At 44.3% G+C, this 18,078-nt stretch overlaps 2 protein-coding genes across 3 annotated transcripts in view; one reads left to right on the top strand and one right to left on the bottom strand.

Moving 5' to 3' along the window:
- Positions 1 to 7,419: 7,419 nt before the first annotated feature.
- LOC308621841 (uncharacterized protein) lies at positions 7,420 to 11,241 on the bottom strand. Its single transcript, XM_081242613.1, has 2 exons — positions 10,776 to 11,241; positions 7,420 to 8,776 (listed from the first exon to the last, which is right to left on the bottom strand). Exons 1-2 carry the CDS (start codon positions 11,117 to 11,119, stop codon positions 8,719 to 8,721), a joined length of 402 nt encoding a protein of 133 aa, XP_081098739.1. The 5' UTR covers positions 11,120 to 11,241; the 3' UTR covers positions 7,420 to 8,718.
- Positions 9,643 to 18,078, top strand: part of CCDC93 (CCC complex scaffolding subunit CCDC93) — an 88,676-nt gene continuing 80,240 nt past the window's right edge. The window contains exons 1-3 of one of the 2 annotated variants that reach the window (XM_081242611.1): positions 9,643 to 10,551; positions 14,645 to 14,758; positions 16,233 to 16,327. In XM_081242611.1, coding sequence (XP_081098737.1) covers positions 10,192 to 10,551; positions 14,645 to 14,758; positions 16,233 to 16,327 — 569 coding nt within the window. In that variant the 5' untranslated portion in view covers positions 9,643 to 10,191. The remainder of the gene's footprint in view (positions 10,552 to 14,644; positions 14,759 to 16,232; positions 16,328 to 18,078) is intronic. The other variant, XM_081242612.1, reaches the window with a different exon arrangement.

An 18,078-nucleotide genomic window follows, 5' to 3' on the forward strand; every position in this document is an offset into this window, starting at 1 on the left:
TAATTGTAATTGTATAAGTACAGCATACAAGGCTGTGAAGTGAGGATTTTTTAAAAAATTTGGAGTTTTGGCTGAGGCTTAAAACTTAGAATGTAATGTACCCCCATATTCCAAAGAAAGATGCTAGACCATTCATATAAGACTCACTATGAGATCGTGAAACAGGTCCTGTGCCCTTAACCTACCTTCCACCTCTATGCATATATGAAGAGAAAGCAAGAAAGAGGAAAGGAGGGAGGGAGGGAGAGAGACAGAGAGAGAGAGAGAGAAAGAAGGAAGGAAGGAAGGAGGGAAGGAGGGAGGGAGGGAAAAAGAAAGGCTGGAGACACTTCAAAGTGAGTCAAAATTTTTTTAAAGAATTATACGTGGGAGTGGGAACATTTAAAGTGGATGCTTCTCTCTACCCCTCAGGCCCAGCAAAGGGAGGCTTCTCAACACACACTTAAGACCCTGGGATTCTCTGCCATGGGTAGAGACTAACATCTTGGGCCCCAGACAGCTTCTGCTGAGCTGCAGACACCTGTAGGTCTGCTCTATGCTGCAACCTGGGCAGTCGGGCAAAGTGTGGGAAGAGAGTGCTTTGGGGGAGAACTAGACCCATGTCCTCTGGACTTAGGGGGTCTGATGGGTGGGGGGTGGACAGATTAGTGCCTTCTAATCACCTGAGGCTACCTGGTATTACCTGTATAGAACAAAGAAGAGACTAGAGTGGGAATAGTCTATAAACTTTCATAGTTGGATTGGATGGAGATTCATGAGTTCCAGGAACTAAGTGGAAAACCAGGAAGGTAAGAGTGAGCTTGAAAGGGCCCCCCACCTAACAGTTATGCACTAGCAGAATGAGCTTTCTTCAGGAGCACATGGAAGGAGAATAGAGGGAATTGCATGAGATGTCAGCAGCATGGTGTTTCCCCCAGTGAAGTGTGGGGAGAACAGAGCAAGTTCAAAAGTCCCACGAGACAGTTGGCAAAAAAAATACTACAACAGCATGCTCACCAGAAGGGATCAGCTTGGGGCACCTGTCACATAGAGGCATCAATGACAGGCATAACACCCCAGTCAAATACAATTTTCCTCTTCTGATTCCGGTTCCCCTTGGGCATGCCACTGGGAGGGGCAGAAGCATCAGTTAGTGAATGTGGGAAGAAGTGGGGTGAGAGCGATAAAAGAATAGTCCATGGACCCCTGCTTCCATTTTGCAGAATTCCAGGTCAGATTCAAGCTAGGAAGGGGGAGAATGTATGAACTGGATGAAAAGACTGAAGATTAGATTAGACTGGACTTTTTAAGACCTGACAAGGAGAGGATTTTAACCTCCCAAAGTGCCCATAAGAGCCTTAGAATCTGCACAAGATCTGATCCAGATGGGGGGGAAAGGAACTCTAACAGAGCAACTTTAAAGAAGATGGGTGGGAGGAAAACCAGGTTTCCCTCTGTTTGCAGCTTATCGAGTATAACCCATTTACTGAACTGGTTATAATAGCTTTTTTTGGTTTCCTCTTCCATTTTCTTCCATTCTTTTTGTCCTTGTGGAATCATACTTTCACTATCATACTATCTGGATATCAGGACAGAAAGAAGATGGACACATGTGTCTAGTCTAGTCCCTTTTTTAACCACAAATCAATGCAACTGCATTTTTTTTACACCAAGAGCTCTTTTTCCAAGAATGACTAAGTTGACCTACTGATATCTGAAATGAGAAATCAATAGATGATAGGACAGTCCCAAGTGCCCACGTAAATATTGGGTGTATTTCACTTACGTAAGCTTACTCAAGAGAACAGTTATAACTGTGGTCCATCTGAACGCTTTTCTCTGAAAGGATAATCACTGTCACATCTGCCACCTGGTGGCCATTCTGATGTACACATTATGCTAATATTGCACACCTGGCCCACACCTTTTCATCCATCCACCAATCCATCCATCATCCATCCATACATCCATGGTGCACTTGTTCGAGGCAGGCTCTGGGCATTAAGATAAACAGAAAACACACAACCCTTGTCCATCCTTGAGGAGCTGACAATCTAACGGGGAGAAAAACATGCATTTTTTAGGGAGATTTGTAAGAGCTAAGGCACTAAGGTTCAAGTCTGTATTTTCAACTTTATTTTTTTTTCTCAACTGGCTTCTTCCCTGCAATTTACTAAAAGTTATTCCAGTCCCTGCTGTCTTTTTAAAAAGCCAAAGAAACAAACTCTCCATCGATCTCGTACCCCTAACCATCTTATTTCTTTCCTCCAATTCATAACCAAGCTTCTCCACAGAGGGGTCTACACCCTCTGTCCCCTGTTTCTTGCTGCTAATTCACTTTAAAGTTTTTCTTTATTTCATTTTTAATATATTTTACTATAAATAGTTAAAATATGCAGAAAATAATAATAAAATTGCCCATGTATTTATCACCCACCTTTATCAAATATTGATATTATATCATATTTGCCTTAGATCTTCTTTCCCCAGGAAATAAAACATTACAGATAGAATAGATCATCTCTGACCCTCCTTCCCACTCCTTTCCCTGCTCCATCTCCCCCCGCCCCGAGAGAATCACAGTCAGGAGCATAATTCCCAGGCAGGCTTTCACACTTTTACTACATATTTATGTATCCATAAGCATTGACTAATATTATTTTGAATGTGTGTAAACTTAGCAAATCCTTATGAATGTTGCTTTTCTTAAAAATTCAACTTTCTATGTTTCACAATTATCCATCTTCAAACACATAACTCTAGTTCATTTTCACCACTGGATATTAAACCATTGTATGAAGATATCCGAAATTATATATATCCATTCTTCGTTTGATGAATATTTAGGTCACTGTATTTTTCTATCTCAAAAAATGCTTGCCATGAACAATCTCATGTACACCTCCTTGTCCACATGTGTAGTTATTGAAAAGAGGACCCTCTGTCCTGCAGCTGGAAAGTGAGGAGGAAACTCCCTGCCCTGTTCGGGAAAGTGACGAGGAAACTCCCCAGGTGTTTTCTCTATTGAGGGTCTTTGCCCGTCCATCACATCCTCTACTCTCAACAAGAAATGTCACTACCCGAAGCGTTGGATTCTATCCACACAGCCTGAGAACAGAAGTGACTTACCTTCCAAGTTGATCCCACCTTGTGATGAGTCCAATTTTGAGGATCCAGAACTGCAACAAGATGATTTTTTCTCTCTCTACTAATTTAATTCTGTTTTCTTTTTCTCTTACATTTATTGCTATTAAGTAATGGTTCAAAAAGAAGCCTGTTAGAATTAAAATTTTTAGGATGATGTTTTCTAATTTTAGATTATTTAAATGCCAATCTTATAAGCTGATGACTTCCATGTCATTCTGTTTGCAGGTAGAGTAAATAGAGCAGTTTTGTTGTTTTAAAAAATCCAATCAAATAATCCAGAAACACTGCAGCAATCATTTGTCGTTGCCAAGAAATGTGAAGGGTCTTAGGAGAACATTTCAGAAATCGACAACATAATTGTAAATTTTACTAGTAAATTATTTCCATTTTATTTGATTTCAAGCTAATGAAAGCATAATATGTCTTTATTTAAGACTATTAAAGAAGTGTCTCCTACTGATCCAGGAAAACATTGTTTTTTGGTCTCTCTTCTAAAATAATTTTGGATTTTTTTTCATTTAGCTTCACACAGAAACTTGATGGAACTGTGGTTCCTTGGATAATGTTACATAAATGCACTTTATTTAGAAATACATTTCCTGAGTCAATTGTTTCCTCCCCTACCGTTTCCAGACGGTGTAAGGGCTGGGTTTAGGCTGTTGCTGTTTACTGAGTTCCCATAACGTGAACAGTAGTAGGAGTTTTACATGAGCAATCTTGTCACTGGGGGACATTTGAAACCCAAAGTCCATTTCTGTGAACCAAGCGCTGAACTGACTCCAGGGACAAGATGAACGTGCTTATGAAATACTTTTTCTTCGAGTTGTCTGATCGCTGTCCTTGTGCTTAGGTGAAATCCGAACACCTTGGCGGGGGGGCCCTCAAGGCCCTGCGTGGGCGGGGCCCCTCCACCTCCCGCTCTCTGAAGTCCAGTCCCTCAGGCTCACCCAGCTCCCCCTGCTCTGCCTGCGCACATCCCTCAGCCCCGAACGCTTTCCCCTGCGGTGTCTCTTACTCCACCCCACCTCTTAAATGGATATCCTTGGAAAAAATCTCATTGACTTCCCACTCAAAGCCATTCCTCCTTCTCTGCTTTCTCATCCCACCTTTCAACCTGCCATGAATGGCATGTATTTCACCTGCAGTCATGTAGCTTTGATGTGATTACTTTTCGTTGTATTATTTTGTATTCGTTTGTATTATTTTTGTTGTATTATTTTGATGCATTATTTTTCTGTGCACGTTCATCTCACAGCTCCATTTTGTTCACTTACTGTACCCAGTGTTTTTCAGTCAGAGGTTTGGGGGTGCTTGTGGCATCTGGAGAGACAATTCTTCCTTGTGTGGTGCATTAGTCAGACTATGCTGTGATGATGTTGGCAAACAACCGCCAAATCTCAGTGCTCATGCTGATACCCCACTCATGCGGCTGGCTGGGCTGGGTTTGGCTGGGCTGGGTCTCAGGTCTGCTCCCTTCTCTGTTTCTCATGGAAGGACCCAGGCAGAGGGAGCCGTGGCTGCCTGGGTGCATTCTCATAACAGTTGGAATGAACAGAAGGGCTCTTAGCAACCCCACCCAGAACTGGCACAGTCTCGTATCTTCCCTCATTCCTCCAGCCAAAGCAATTCTTATGACTCAAATTCCATACAGGACACTTGACATCCACCATGTTGGTAATGACTCTCAGTCACTGTGAAAACTGCAAATGCCCCTTGGGTGCTGAATCACACCTTCCACCCCCACTGAGAACCCTTCTCCATGCCTGGCACACAGTAGGCACTCAACAGATATTTGGTAACAAATTAACTTTGCCAAATTGCCCTCCAAAACCCTTGCAAAATCTTAATGATGAGGGAGTGTTATGGCATGAGTTTACTGTCCTCAAAACATTAATTATTTCTTCCATGCAAAGGTTATAACTAACGTGAGGCTGAGAAATTTTTTCATATATACAGTGACAATTTCTTTGAGTAATTCTCTATTCAAGTCTTTGGCTCATTTTTCTATTAAACTTTTCTTCCTCATTTGCAAGAACTCTTGCCACTGGTAATGAATAGTTTTCCAGTTTGCCTTTTCAATGTTTTAATGAGTTTTTGACAGGCAGACATTGCTAATATTTATATAGCCTCATCTCTTACCCTTTTCTTTCCTGGCCTGCTGCAGTGAACGTTTTAACAGGCAACATGATGTTGCACCAAAAGGACATACTCTAATGTATTTACCCATTCCCTTTCCATGGACTATTTACGTAGTTTCCAGGTTTTCCTCTCACAAATAACATCATGATGAAGATCTTTGTGTGTAAGTCCTAAAAATGGAAGTATCATGTCCAAGGATATGTTGTAAGTTCTTGATATAGTTTGCCAAATTACTATTGATACCCTACTTTCCAGGTCCCACACCCCAGAACTTGCCACCCCAGGACTGACACTCCAGATCCTCACATCCTAGGCACCCGTACCCGAGGTCCTGCTGATGGACTCTTACTGGCCAGCTTTGTATAGCAGCAAGCAAGGCGAGAGGGGTAAGAGTGGGTCTGGAGGGGCAAAGAGAGGTTGTCCAGAACACCCTAGATGCTCCTTCTGCCTGGAAGATCTTCCCATGGCACCTTCTTAAGATTTGGGTCTCCCTTCAAATGGCACCTGAAAGCCCTATACTGACCCCTTCATCTAAAAGATGTACATGATGACAGATCTAAAAGAGCCTCTGACTCCAAATATTCCCTATCACATTACACTGTTTCTCTTTCATGAAGAACACTTATTTGTATCCAATACTATCTTATTCATTTACATGTTTAATTTCTGTCACCATCCTGTCTGGTTTGCTAAATGCAGCATCTCCAGCACCAGGAATGAGTCTTTGGCACAGAGAGAGTGGTTGTCAAATTGGCTGCTCATCGAAATCACCTGTGAAGATTTAAAAATCCACTTGTCTCCCCAATCGTTTCACCAAGAAAATGTTAGATATCATTTTCTGCAGGAGATACAGAATGTAAGAGATGTTCTCAAGCATTTATTCATTGCTGTGTAGCTGGCTCCTCGTCAAGTCCTTTGTAGTGTAGTGAATAGAGTGTGGTTGTGAAAATTGTGGAAATTGTTGGAATTCTTTAATAAAACTACGTTTAGGAAAATGCACTAGAAGAACTCATCCAAGTGTGTTTGTTTCTGTGTGTGTGTGTGTGTGTGTGTGTGTGTGTGTGCTGGGTTGTGTCCAGAAGCAGAGGAGGGTTAGGTTTGCTTGTATCATCTGTGCCTCTATTTTTTACTATAGAAATGTGACATGCTAAATACAGGGTAGTGTGTTGTAAAATTTTACTGCATGAGAATAGATCAGCATACAACTAAGAATTTTCAGGAAGAACTCATTTAACTTAAAGACTCTTAGTTTGTTTAGGAATCTTAAATTTTGTAGGCCACTGTAATCTATAAAGAAACATAATAATAGTCACTGTAGTTACCACTGTGTTGCCCAGGTACATATACCTGTATTGTTTTATATGTAAACAATATATTCCAAGGGAAAAAATTCAGTATTCATGTGTCTTTCCAGATCAATTAAACCAGAATCCCTGGGGGTAGAACTCAAGGCACTAGTACCTTTTAAAAATCCCTTGGTGATTCCAAGGTGCAGCCAAGTTTGAGAGCCACTGACGTAAAAGGAACTCAGGAGTATTTGTTGGATGGATGGATGGATGGATGATGGAAGGAAAAAAGGACACTGTGAATTGGAAATTTGGGGCTCTAGTCCCAGCACTGCCAATAACATGCTATGTGCCCTAAATTGTGTCACTCTACTTTTCTAAACACCCATAGTTGCTGTCTAAATTCCTGCTTCAAGACTTCACAATTCCCCTTCTTGGTTACAGTAAGAGCCATGGAGTGGAAGAGCTGGGAGAAACATGAGGACAGAACGATTGAGGCTTTGTAAAACTGTCACCCAGGATAAAGTTGATCCTAACAGGAAGCTCTTTACTATAGCAACATTTCACCTGGAAAAGGAAAGTATCTGTGGAGTTCCCAAGAATCTTGCACTTAGAAGAACATCACACATCTCTGTACTGGATGTGCAGAGGAGGGACAGACTGATCCTTAATCCCCAAATACTCCACTAGGGAGATAAAATGTGTGTATGGGTACCCTGAGCCAGAAGAAGGGGAGAGATGCATTTATCTGAGCCCTCACAAACCTCCTCTTCTGATATTACCTGTTTGAGGTCTTCTCTAAGGCAAACCTTAGAGAAGGTTTGGGCTACTCAAACTTTCTTTTTTTTTTTAAATTGTTTTTCTTGTGGTGAGATGCTCTTTCTTTTCTTTCTTTTTTAATGTTTATTTTATTTATTTATTTATTTATTTATGGCTGTATTGGGTCTTAGCTGCGGCACGCAGGATCTTTGTTGCAATGCACGGGCTCTTTGTTGCAGTGCGCAGGGTTCTCTCTAGTTGTGGTGCGTGGGCTCCAGAGCACGTGGGCTTTGTAGTGGCGTGCGGCCTCAGTAGTTTCGGCACAGGGGCTTAGTTGCCCCGTGGCATGTGGGATCTTAGTCCCCTGACCAGGGATCGAACCTGCATCCCCTGCGTTGGGAGGTGGATTCTTAACCACTGGACCACCAGGGAAGTCCCTACTTAAGCTTTCTTTTTTTTTTTTTTTTTCGTTTTTTATTATTTTTTATTGGGGTATAGTTGCTTTACAATGTTACGTCAGTTTCTGCTGTACAGCAAAGTGAATCAGCCATACGTATACATATATCCGCTCTTTTTTGGATTTCCTTCCCATTTAGGTTACCACAGAGTACTGAGCAGAGTTCTGTGTGCTATACAGTAGGTTCTCATTAGTTATCTATTTTATACATAGTAGTGTATATATGTCACTTCCAATCTCCCAATTCATCCCACCTCCCCTGGTATCCATATGTCTGTTCCTTACCTCTGTGTCTCTATTTCTGCTTCACAAATAAGTTCATCTGTATCATTTTTCTAGATTCCACATATAAGTGATATTATACTATATTTTTCTCTTTCTGACTTACTTCACTCTGTATAACAGTCTCTAGGTCCATCCACATCTCTGCAAATTGCACTATTTCATTCCTTTTTATGGCCGAGTAATATTCCATTGTATATATGTACCACATCTTCTTTATCCATTCCTCTGTTGATGGACATTACGGTTGTTTCCACGTCCTGGCTATTGTAAATAGTGCTGCAATGAACACTGGGGTCCTACTCAAGCTTTCTTGATTTTTGCCATGGCTATTTTGCTGGATTCTTTTTTTTTTTTAATACAAATTTACTTATTTATTTATTTTTTTTATTTTTGGCTGTGTTGGGTCTTCATTGCTGCGCACGGGCTTTCTCTAGTTGTGGTGAGCAGGGGCTACTCTTCGTTGCAGTGTGCAGGCTTTTCATTGCGGTGGCTTCTCTTGTTGTGGAGCACAGGCTCTAGGTGCACGGACTTCAGTAGCTGTGGTGCACAGGCTGAGTAGTTGTGGCTTGCAGGCTCTAGAGCATAGGCTCAGTAGCTGTGGTGCACAGGCTTCGTTGCTCTGCGGCATGGGGGATCGTCTCAGACCAGGGCTCGAACACGTGTCCCCTACATTGGCAGGAGGATTCTTAACCACTGCGCCACCAGGGAAGACCCCTTGCTGGATCTTTAAAAAAAAACAAAGAAAGGCATGTTGCCACCCTGACTCTGCTACTGTCGCCCTACACAGACAGGATGGTTTCTTACTGGGAAAGAGAGCTGCTCATGTTTATTTAAAACATTGCAAAGCCATTTACAACAGGGAAGTCCAGTGTGGCCTACCTGAGTCCTATTATTCTCCAGGCCCTATTCCCCAAGCTACTTTAAATACAGCTATTTAGGCTTGCTGCGATGTGAGATTGTGCCACCCGTTCCCTAGGCATCAACACCTGTCTGGTCATTCAACAATGGCTACAAATTATCCACCTTTAGTCCCCCTCATCCTATACCATCTCAGGGAAGGACAATGTTAAGATTACAAAGATAACACATCTGGGAAGTTATGAGAGTGGGCACCTTAGACACTGAGTTTCACTGGCTTCACAATGGGTGAGAGCAAAATATCACACAACACAGTCAAGAGAGCTCTCATAGCACCTTAATTTGCATATTCAAATTTCTCAAATAACTGCTAAATACTGTTAGCAATATTTACCAACTACATTTTAAAAGGAAATGGTCATTCTTAGGATGCTTCCAACAATTTGTATACTCTGGTTCCAGAGAAATCTCTGTTCTGTCAGGATAAACTCCAGGAGGAGTACAAAAGGCACAAAGAATTTCTTCAAGGACAAACGTTAACTGAGCACCTACTTTTTAAGATGCTGGGGCTACAGAGAGGAACACACACACCCCCTCTTTGATCTCAAGGGGCTCATAGCCTCACACTCCTCGCTCTGCCCCCTCCCCCCGCCCCACCCTACACACTCACAGAGGGAAGGACCTTTCCTACAGAAAAGTTTTCACATGTCACCTCTTTCTTCATCGCTTAAACAAAAAAGGTTGGAGAAGCCCATTATGGAGCGGGTGCGAGGGGCTTGTGGCTAGGGACACCACTCCTTTACATAGCTGCCATCCTCTGGGACAGACAAGGGGTGCTTCAGGTAAATGATGTACCTAAAATGACGTCAATACCGGAGTCGCGTTCTCAGAGATGACCTTCTCCTCAGGAAGAACCTGAAACTGGGGATGGTGGGGGTTAGTTCCCGGGGAACACGATGCTCGGACACTGGGGCGGCAGCGAGCTGAAGAATCCTTCTTCGGGTACTCGGTTCCCTGGTCCGTATATCAAGAAGTTTGCCCAAGTGCGTGTTAATCAGGGGACACCCCGATTCTGAGCCACAACCAGCCGGGTCTGAATCGCCAAGCTCATCAGTGCTCAAGCCTTGACCCGGAAGCAAGCGGGCTTCCGAAGTCCAGCTCGCGGAGAGGACCGAACCCACTTGGGGCATCTGATGCCCGTAAGAAGCAGAGACGGGAACCAGGATGCAAAATTTCCCCAAGATAGAAGAATAATCCCTTTTATAAAGCACCTCGAAGAAAATGCAGAGCCCCGGCGCGAAGCTCCGCAGAACCTGGAGCTCGGCAGGCGGCCTGGACTGCAGCTCGCGCGCCAGATCGAGTCCGGACCTCTCCCGGACCTGCCCTCGCGCAGGCGTAGTCGCGCAGCGCTCCCGCCCCAACGCGCATGCTCCGCCGGGCCGGGGCGCTCCCGGCCGGCGGCGGCGGCGGCGGTGGCGGCAGCGGCGGGAGGAAGTTACCGCTTTGCACTCCACCCCGGTAGCAGCTTCGGGGCTGGGGACAGCTTCCTCCGGACGCTCAGCGGGCTTCGCTGCCGCCGCACGGCAGTCCGACGAGATCATGGGGTTGCCCAAGGGGCCGGAAGGCCAGGGTCTCCCGGAGGTAAGGAACCCCCCTCCCTCCCTGACACGTCCGGGTTTCCGAAAGAGGGCCGAGCCCAAGGGGCCGGCTGCGATTAGGGCGCCCCGCCCCCTCTCTCAGGTGTATCCACCGCCGGGAGCACCGGCCCTGTCCGCTGGGGGCCGAGCAAGTGTGGGCGTGGGCGGGGACAAACTTCAGCCGGTGCCGGGTCTCCCGGGACGGAGGGAGCCTTGCCAGCCCAATACCTGCGCCGACGCAGCCCCAGGCCCCGCGGGGCCTGGGGTGCCACCTCTCCGGCTTCCCCCGGCAGTCCCCCGCGATCCCCGGCGCCGCTCGGCTCGCCTCGAGGACAGGGGGTGCTGCGCGCAGTAGTCACGAGACGCGCGGTGGGACGGTCCGGGCTTGGGTTGTGCAAAGGGCGGTGACCTTGTGGCGCCGGCCGCCACCTCCCCGGGCCCACGGGGTCCTGGCGGCCGGCACCCGCCGCCTTGGTATCGGGAGGGAATGCCGCCCTGCGTTTGTCCCCACGCCCCGCCGGGCCGGCGGGAGGAAGTTTGGGAGCCGTGCGGAGTGGCCGGGCGGAAACCATCGCTGCTTCTCAAGAAGGTAGGTGTTTGTTATTAAGTACTCACTTGGTCCTGAGGGACAGGATGAACAACGGTTTCTGGATTTACATACACATTACCTGGGAGGAGAGGAAAAGTGCATTTCCTTTTGGCTGCAAATATCACTTAGCTAGGTGGTTTGCATCTGTCCTCTATTCCAGTTGATTTACTCAAAAGCTAGTCTAGTTTACTAGATTCTTGAAAGAAGTGGAATCCACGCTGCACCTCTGTCTCCTTTCTAGGGTTCTGAAGCAGGCATTTGTCAGAGAGACTGATTCCTTGACATGGTGCGTGGTCCCTTCACACTTAGCTGCCTGTGGCCAATGTTGCTTCTTTTCCCCTCTCCCCGCATCCGTAGTTCTTAAATCCCACTAGTACCACTAATTGAGGGATCCCTGTTCTGTGCATAAAAGCCGGAGGTGTAGTAATAGGACAGACTTAAGCTGTCAGTGTGTGCTCCCAGAATGCAAATCCATTTTGTTATCTCCAGAAAACCTAACAAGTTTTCTGACGTTTTCATTGTCCCACTGTACTACCAGTAGAGTCTTTCTAAAATAAAAAGCAACTTGCCCCTGTTTGTCCTTTGCTTAACCCTTCACTGTCAGGAGACTGGGTCTAATTTGTCACTTTTCCAAGTTCCTGGCAATTGGAGGCAAACAGGGTGAGGGTGAATATAATAATCCAATTATTATCACTTCGTTCAAAGACCAGTACATATGAATATGTCATTCAGCTGTCACTAGTCCGGTTAATTCATTAAATTCAATTTTGTAAGCCCTTTATTGTATGTATGTGAAGGATAGAGATATAGTTAGATGTGGCCCTGCCTTCCAGCTCATGTGAACTACAGTATCAGACAACTGATAATTTAGTGTGCCTGGTTTAAGAGCTCACAGCATTCATCTTTATCAGAATTTTAGTTTTAACAGTGGGATGTATTACCCAGCCTGGTGACTTTTTATGGCTTAAAGAGAGGATATTCTTTCATTCCCTGCATATTAGCCAGTAACCCTTTTGCATTTTGTTTTAGTGTTAATCTGTGAATTGAATTTGGAGTCCTGTTAACATTCTCCATTCATTGTCTCGTGCTAAAAAGTTACTTCGCAGGGTACATAGCAAAAGTACACTTCTCCATTCGTGGGATAAGTGGATGGGAAGCATGGACCAGGCACCTGCCATGGTGTGGGCAGTGGGTGCTCATTAGGTGCAAGCTGAGTCAGGGATGCCCTTCTCCAGATGTCCTGTCCTCTTCTTGGAAGTGTATTCATGATAAATGATTGAACGAATGAAGGGTTTCTGTTTTACATCCCAAGAGTTTTAAGAAAATACTTATATCATCCCATTTTCCTTTTCTATTCTATTTTTATGAACCATAACTATTCTTTATTTTCTCTTCTCTTTGTGTCTCGACTTGTACATGGTTCTCAACCATCACAGATCTTTTGCCAAGGAAGAGAATGTGTGAATAATTAATATTTACTTTTGCATGTCTCCTGGGAATTAGTGAACGCTAACCTTCAGAATCTTTGATAGGCCAGACCAGGGTCCTTTGAGAGGGAAGTAAACTGAGCAGTGTTGCAAGGCTGTCTCTTCCATCACTGCCCATTGCAAGAGATTAACAGTCACTTGAATAGTTCCATGTCCAGCTATGTGTTAACATGTGTGCTCCTTCTTTTTTTTTTTTTTTTTTTTTTTTTTGTGGTACACGGGCCTCTCACTGCTGTGGTCTCTCCCGTTGCGGAGCACAGGCTCCGGACGCACAGGCTCAGTGGCCATGGCTCACGGGCCCAGCCGCTCCACGGCATGTGGGATCCTCCCAGACCGGGGCACGAACCCATGTCTCCTGCATCGGCAGGCGGACTCTCAACCACTGCGCCACCAGGGAAGCCCTACGTGTGTGCTCCTTCTCCTGGCAGTTTGTCCTTTAAAATAAACTTGAATTTCCATTATCAGTGTCATGACTCTGAAAACATTTTGTTAATACAAGACTGGCTTAGGTCATGCACTTTATGTAATGTTTGAGCATGTCATTCCATATTTAACAAGTGTGTTCTTGGAGCCTAATGCTGTTCAGAACAGAGGAGTAAACATGGGTGGATAACATATGGAATATATGGGTCCTCCCCTGAACCAGCTAATAGTCTATTTGGAAAGACTGGAGTGTACATTAACACCAGACATCTCACTCAGAAGAGGTTGATAACTGTATGAATGACAGACTATAAATAAAATAGAAATGCAGAGGAGTGACCACTTGAAGCTGTAGGGTTGACATGGAATAGGAGCTAGGGTTTGAAGATGACGTCTGGGTGGTTAGAGAATATCAGGAGAGCCGTGAAGGGATGAGAGTGAACAGGGCTTGTTTAGGTTGGCCACAGCCATGTCTGTATTGTTTTGGCAGGAGGTAAAGGATGAAGCTGAAAAGATAGGTTGCAGCCCAAGATCTGAATGCCAAACCAAGACGTTTGGAATTTATCTGATAGACAGTGAATGATGCCTTAATGATGAGGGCTGGGGGCTGAGCTGAAGAGGGATGATGAGAAAGCTGTGATTTAGGAAGGAATGAGCAAGACAAATTAACAGGGAAGAAAGATTGAGAGGCAGTTGCCATAGTCCTGGCATAATGTGCAAAGAAAAGGGGAGGGAGGATAAATGTGAGCTGCGTAGTCAAGGAAGGTTTAGCAGGCATTGTTGGGTAAGGGAGGAGTCAGAGGTGGGTGTGAGGATTTAAACCAGGGTACCTTGGCATTGTTTTCTGTAGAGAGGTAGTTTTTTATTTTCTGCAGTAATGGAAGTCAGGAAAGGCACAGTTCAGGAAAGTAAATGGAGGCAAAAGTACTGGAATATTTAGATATATTGAACTTGTAGATAAAAAACCTGAGAGCAAAGGTAGGCTATTAATTAAAAACATTTAAATAAAATCCTTATTTAAACATATTAAGTGAATTTTTTATTTTTAAGGCAATCCTGTTATGTGGTAGTAATCTCCCCGTAATATATCTGGGTTGAAAGCCTTCCTTGTATTTGCTGTAGAGATCAAAGTGCAGATGGAGACACATGTTTGAATTCTTTGTTCTTGCCCCTCTTGTCAGTAACTTCTAGGACCAAGATGAGTATAAACTGAAACAAAACAAACCACCTGTTCTGTCTGAAAGGAGTTTATAATCCACTCGAGAAGCCTGCCATACAAGTCACATGTTAGAGAACAGGGCGGTAATGTGCTGGAATATTCCTTTCCCTGGATTCCTTCACACCTGATGAACAGTGCATACCACCTGTGTACGTCTTCTCGCCCCCCCCCTCCCCCACCTATGACGATTAACAGCTGGTTGAGCACCAGGGACCCTGTTCTGTGTGACTCTGGCAGCACTGTGTCCCCTCGCTCCAGCATGAATGCCGTGATACAGCCAACGTCATCTGCTCCTTGGCAATGAGATTGTGGCGTCGGAAATATACCTGGTGTTCCTTTATCCAAGGTAGCTTTTACCAGCCTTTTGCTTTTGTTTTAGGTAGAAACAAGAGAAGATGAAGAACAAAATGTCAAGTTGACTGAGATTCTGGAGCTCTTGGTTGCAGCTGGGTATTTCAGGGCAAGAATTAAAGGCTTGTCACCTTTTGACAAGGTAAGACGAAGTCTTTCTAAGCATTGGGCTAGTTTTTGTCAGGACGGCGTGGTTTACTGTGGAAACGAGGAAGAGATTGTGTTTTTACTTTCTCTACGTCCTTGTAGCCATTTCTCCTGGATTCAGATTCATTATGGAAGTGTTCAGATTTCCTCTTAAAAGAAAATAATCATGTATCAGTAGGTACACCTTGAAGTCCTTTCTGTGCTCGAAGCTTTGAGATATACAAATAAGCAAAATAAATAGTTCCTTCTTTCAAGGAACTTGACGCTTGGGTGGGGAGATAAAGTTTCTGTAAGATAAAATAATTTGAGGAGCTATCCCAAGTCGGGGCGCTCACAGACAATTGCCAGGTGTTCTGTGGGTGGTAAACGCTGGGTTTAGAGGAGGAAGAAGTCACTATGGGATGAAGTCATTTAATTCAGCAGAACCTTGAACAGTTCTTATGCACAAGGCATAGTAGTAGGTGTTGAGGGCACAAGGATAAGAACAAAGGCCTTATACCCAAAGAGCCTGACTTCTCAAGAGTAGGGAAGAGAGGCAAGTAAAACATCGTGCATGGACTAAATGGCACAATTCGGTAAGTGCCACAGTGAACTGTGCACAGAAATGAAGCATTCAGATCAGTTGGGGCAGGCCGGGAAAGCTTCCTGGTGGAAGAAAGCGTTCAGTCCTCCAGTGGGCCACGGCCCTGGCTGCACGTAACAGATTCTTTTGTAATACAGATATCTAGGCCTCGGCCATTGAAATTCTGGTTTGTTAGGTCTGGGTTGGGCACTGGAATCTGTATTTTATTATGCATCTCACATGAGTCTACAGTAGAGCCAGGGATAAGATTCACTGTTGTTCTTTTCTAACATCAAGCTGTGTCTAAAAATGTTTTGTTTCAGAATGGATTTTTAGCCTGAGTCTCATTTGCATCTGAGAGAAATCCCATGACAAAACTAGAGCAAGGTTTCTCATCTCCTTTAGGTAGTAGAAAAAAATGAGATGTATGGAAATGAAGTAATGAGTCACAGAATGACACCCTTGTTACCCACATATCTGGTCCATAAAATACATAATTTCTCTGCAGTCTGGCACTTGCCTATAATTGGATTAAGGCTTCACCCAGCTGAGAGTGAATGTCTGTCCCATCAGTATAAAGAGGATCTATGCATCATAGGTCCATTTAGTAATAGAAGTTAGCTTCTCAGTCCACTGGACATGAGTCAAGTGCTCAGTAACTGCATGTGGCTAGCAGCACTAGGTACTAAACAGTGCAGATACAGACTGTTCCCGTCTTTGCAGAAAGCTTCACAGTATTCAGCAGTGCTGTTTAGGTGAATTGTAGTGGATGGAGTCAGGACATGTATTATCTCTCTGAGGTTACCCAATTTTGTATATAAAAACTATTTATATTTTATCTACCTTCCACTTCTTCCCGTCTTCCCAAACTAGGAAGAGAAAATAGGTCTTTTTTTGTGTCTTTCAGGTGGTAGGAGGAATGACCTGGTGCATCACCACTTGCAACTTTGATGTGGATGTTGATTTGCTCTTTCAGGAGAACTCTACAATAGGTCAGAAAATGTAAGTTATCCGGCTTTCCATGGAGGAGACTGAAGGGGGAAAAAAGAACTAACTCTTGAGCGTGTGCTATGTGCCAGAAGTTGTGTTAGGCAGTTTACCTATAGGCTGAAAGAAGCCAAGGTCACACAGCTAACATATGAGGGTCGCCTAATGTTCTTCTAATGTTATATAGGCTATTTCTGGTGCTTTTCCTTGATCACAGTTTCTGTTGACTGCTCATGTATCTCTTTCCAAAGGCAGTGAATGTGGATGGAAGTTGAATAGGTGGGAGAAGGGGACTCTTTCCCTCCCCGTTGCCTCTGGGTAAGGCAGAGCCGCACTTTGCCTGCCATCGAGAGAAGGCAGCCTGGGCTCCTCGCTGGAGATGTCACGGGAGGGTGCCCTGGCTGGTCGTCCGTAGCTCAGCAGGGGCTTGGTGATTTCATGAGACCATTGGGATCCCCAGTTCTGTTCAGCCCTGCCCTGGGCAGCCGTATGACCTTGGGCAAACCTTAGTTCTCTTTTCTGTAGGAAGGAGTGTTTGTGATCTCAGATCTGTATGATTCTGTGACTTACTTCCTCATTTTTCTGAAGCCTTATCCTCCCCTAAATGGATTAAAGATAGTTTGCAAACATGCATGGGGAGCAGTAATACTGGAAAAGTGAAGCAAAGCAAAAGGAAAAAAAAAGGAAACAAAAGGCAGAGTTGGGGATAAGGGACACACCTGTGAGGGGCCATACAGGCCCTGTTTTTCCAAGGGTGGGACACAGATTTGACTGCGAAAAGAAGAAAAAAACATGGTAAATTACCCAATTTACAGTTTCCATACAGTAGAAGAAAAATAGGTCCCTGTGAATCACCAAAATTCTTAACACTAAGACCAAAAGTCATCTCTTGGCTCCTTGGTTAAGGAGGACATGCTGTTTGACACAGAGACACTGTCATCGGTGCCCGGCCATGAGTAGTGGGCTCTGTGTCCTAACGTCTGTGTGGGGCTGTGGCATCACGTCCAGCGACCCGCAGTGAAAAGTCCTCCACTGGGAGGGTACGATGGAGTCCAGGCGCGTGGTTCTGCTCCCTGCCGGTCCAGCTCAATCCAGAGGTAGATGGTATTCTTGTTCTTTTGTTTGTTTTTATGTAGGTGTTACATACTTGAAGGTTAAAAAAAAAATTCGAATACTACCAAAGGGAACAAAACATTCAGCTGATGCCTCTCCTCCTTCCTATTTTACACCCCAGTTTTATTGCCTGGAAACAGTCATCTTTGGCTGTCCAGGTTTTAGATTCTTCAGAGTGGTCACTAATACATCTCCAACAATGTATACAGTCTGTTTCATTCAAGTCTAATGAGAGGAGGCAGTTGGCTCACCTGTACCACTCACTGCATCCCCTTTGTCTCCCATCTTCCACTCTTTTAATTGTTTTCTGGTTTTTCTATGATCACTTGCATAATTTGAATCTACTTAAGCTTCTGTTTCTTGACCCATTAACATAAGGTGGTTTCTCCTAGGTCCTGAGTAAACCTTTTAGTATCTCTATCTTTCCTTCTATCCTTCAGCGTCCATGTACCATCATGACATCACTTTTATAATGTTTAGCGTATAATATTTATAGTCTCTTCTGTAGTAGCAGTTAAATTGTCCGTGCTTTATCTACAGGTAAATTCTAAAAGCAAATCTATAAACAGTATTTACAATAAGAACTGAGAATTGTCATGGGGTCAGAAAGAAGGAACTGTAATCTTTTGGACCATAATGGTGCTGTTTAAAGG

This window comes from Mesoplodon bidens (genome assembly GCF_964165515.1).
Source record: "Mesoplodon bidens genome assembly, chromosome: 8".
Lineage (NCBI taxonomy): Eukaryota > Metazoa > Chordata > Mammalia > Artiodactyla > Ziphiidae > Mesoplodon > Mesoplodon bidens.

Bases quoted from the DNA above. Each gene is read 5' to 3' on its own strand.
- LOC308621841 (XM_081242613.1), bottom strand. From the start codon at position 11,119: ATGGTTTCCGCCCGGCCACTCCGCACGGCTCCCAAACTTCCTCCCGCC. The intron at 8,777-10,775 runs GTATTGGGCTGG...TTTTTTTTAAAG, and splicing joins CTGGGGCTGCGTCGGCGCAG to ATCCAGCAAGGGGTCTTCCC.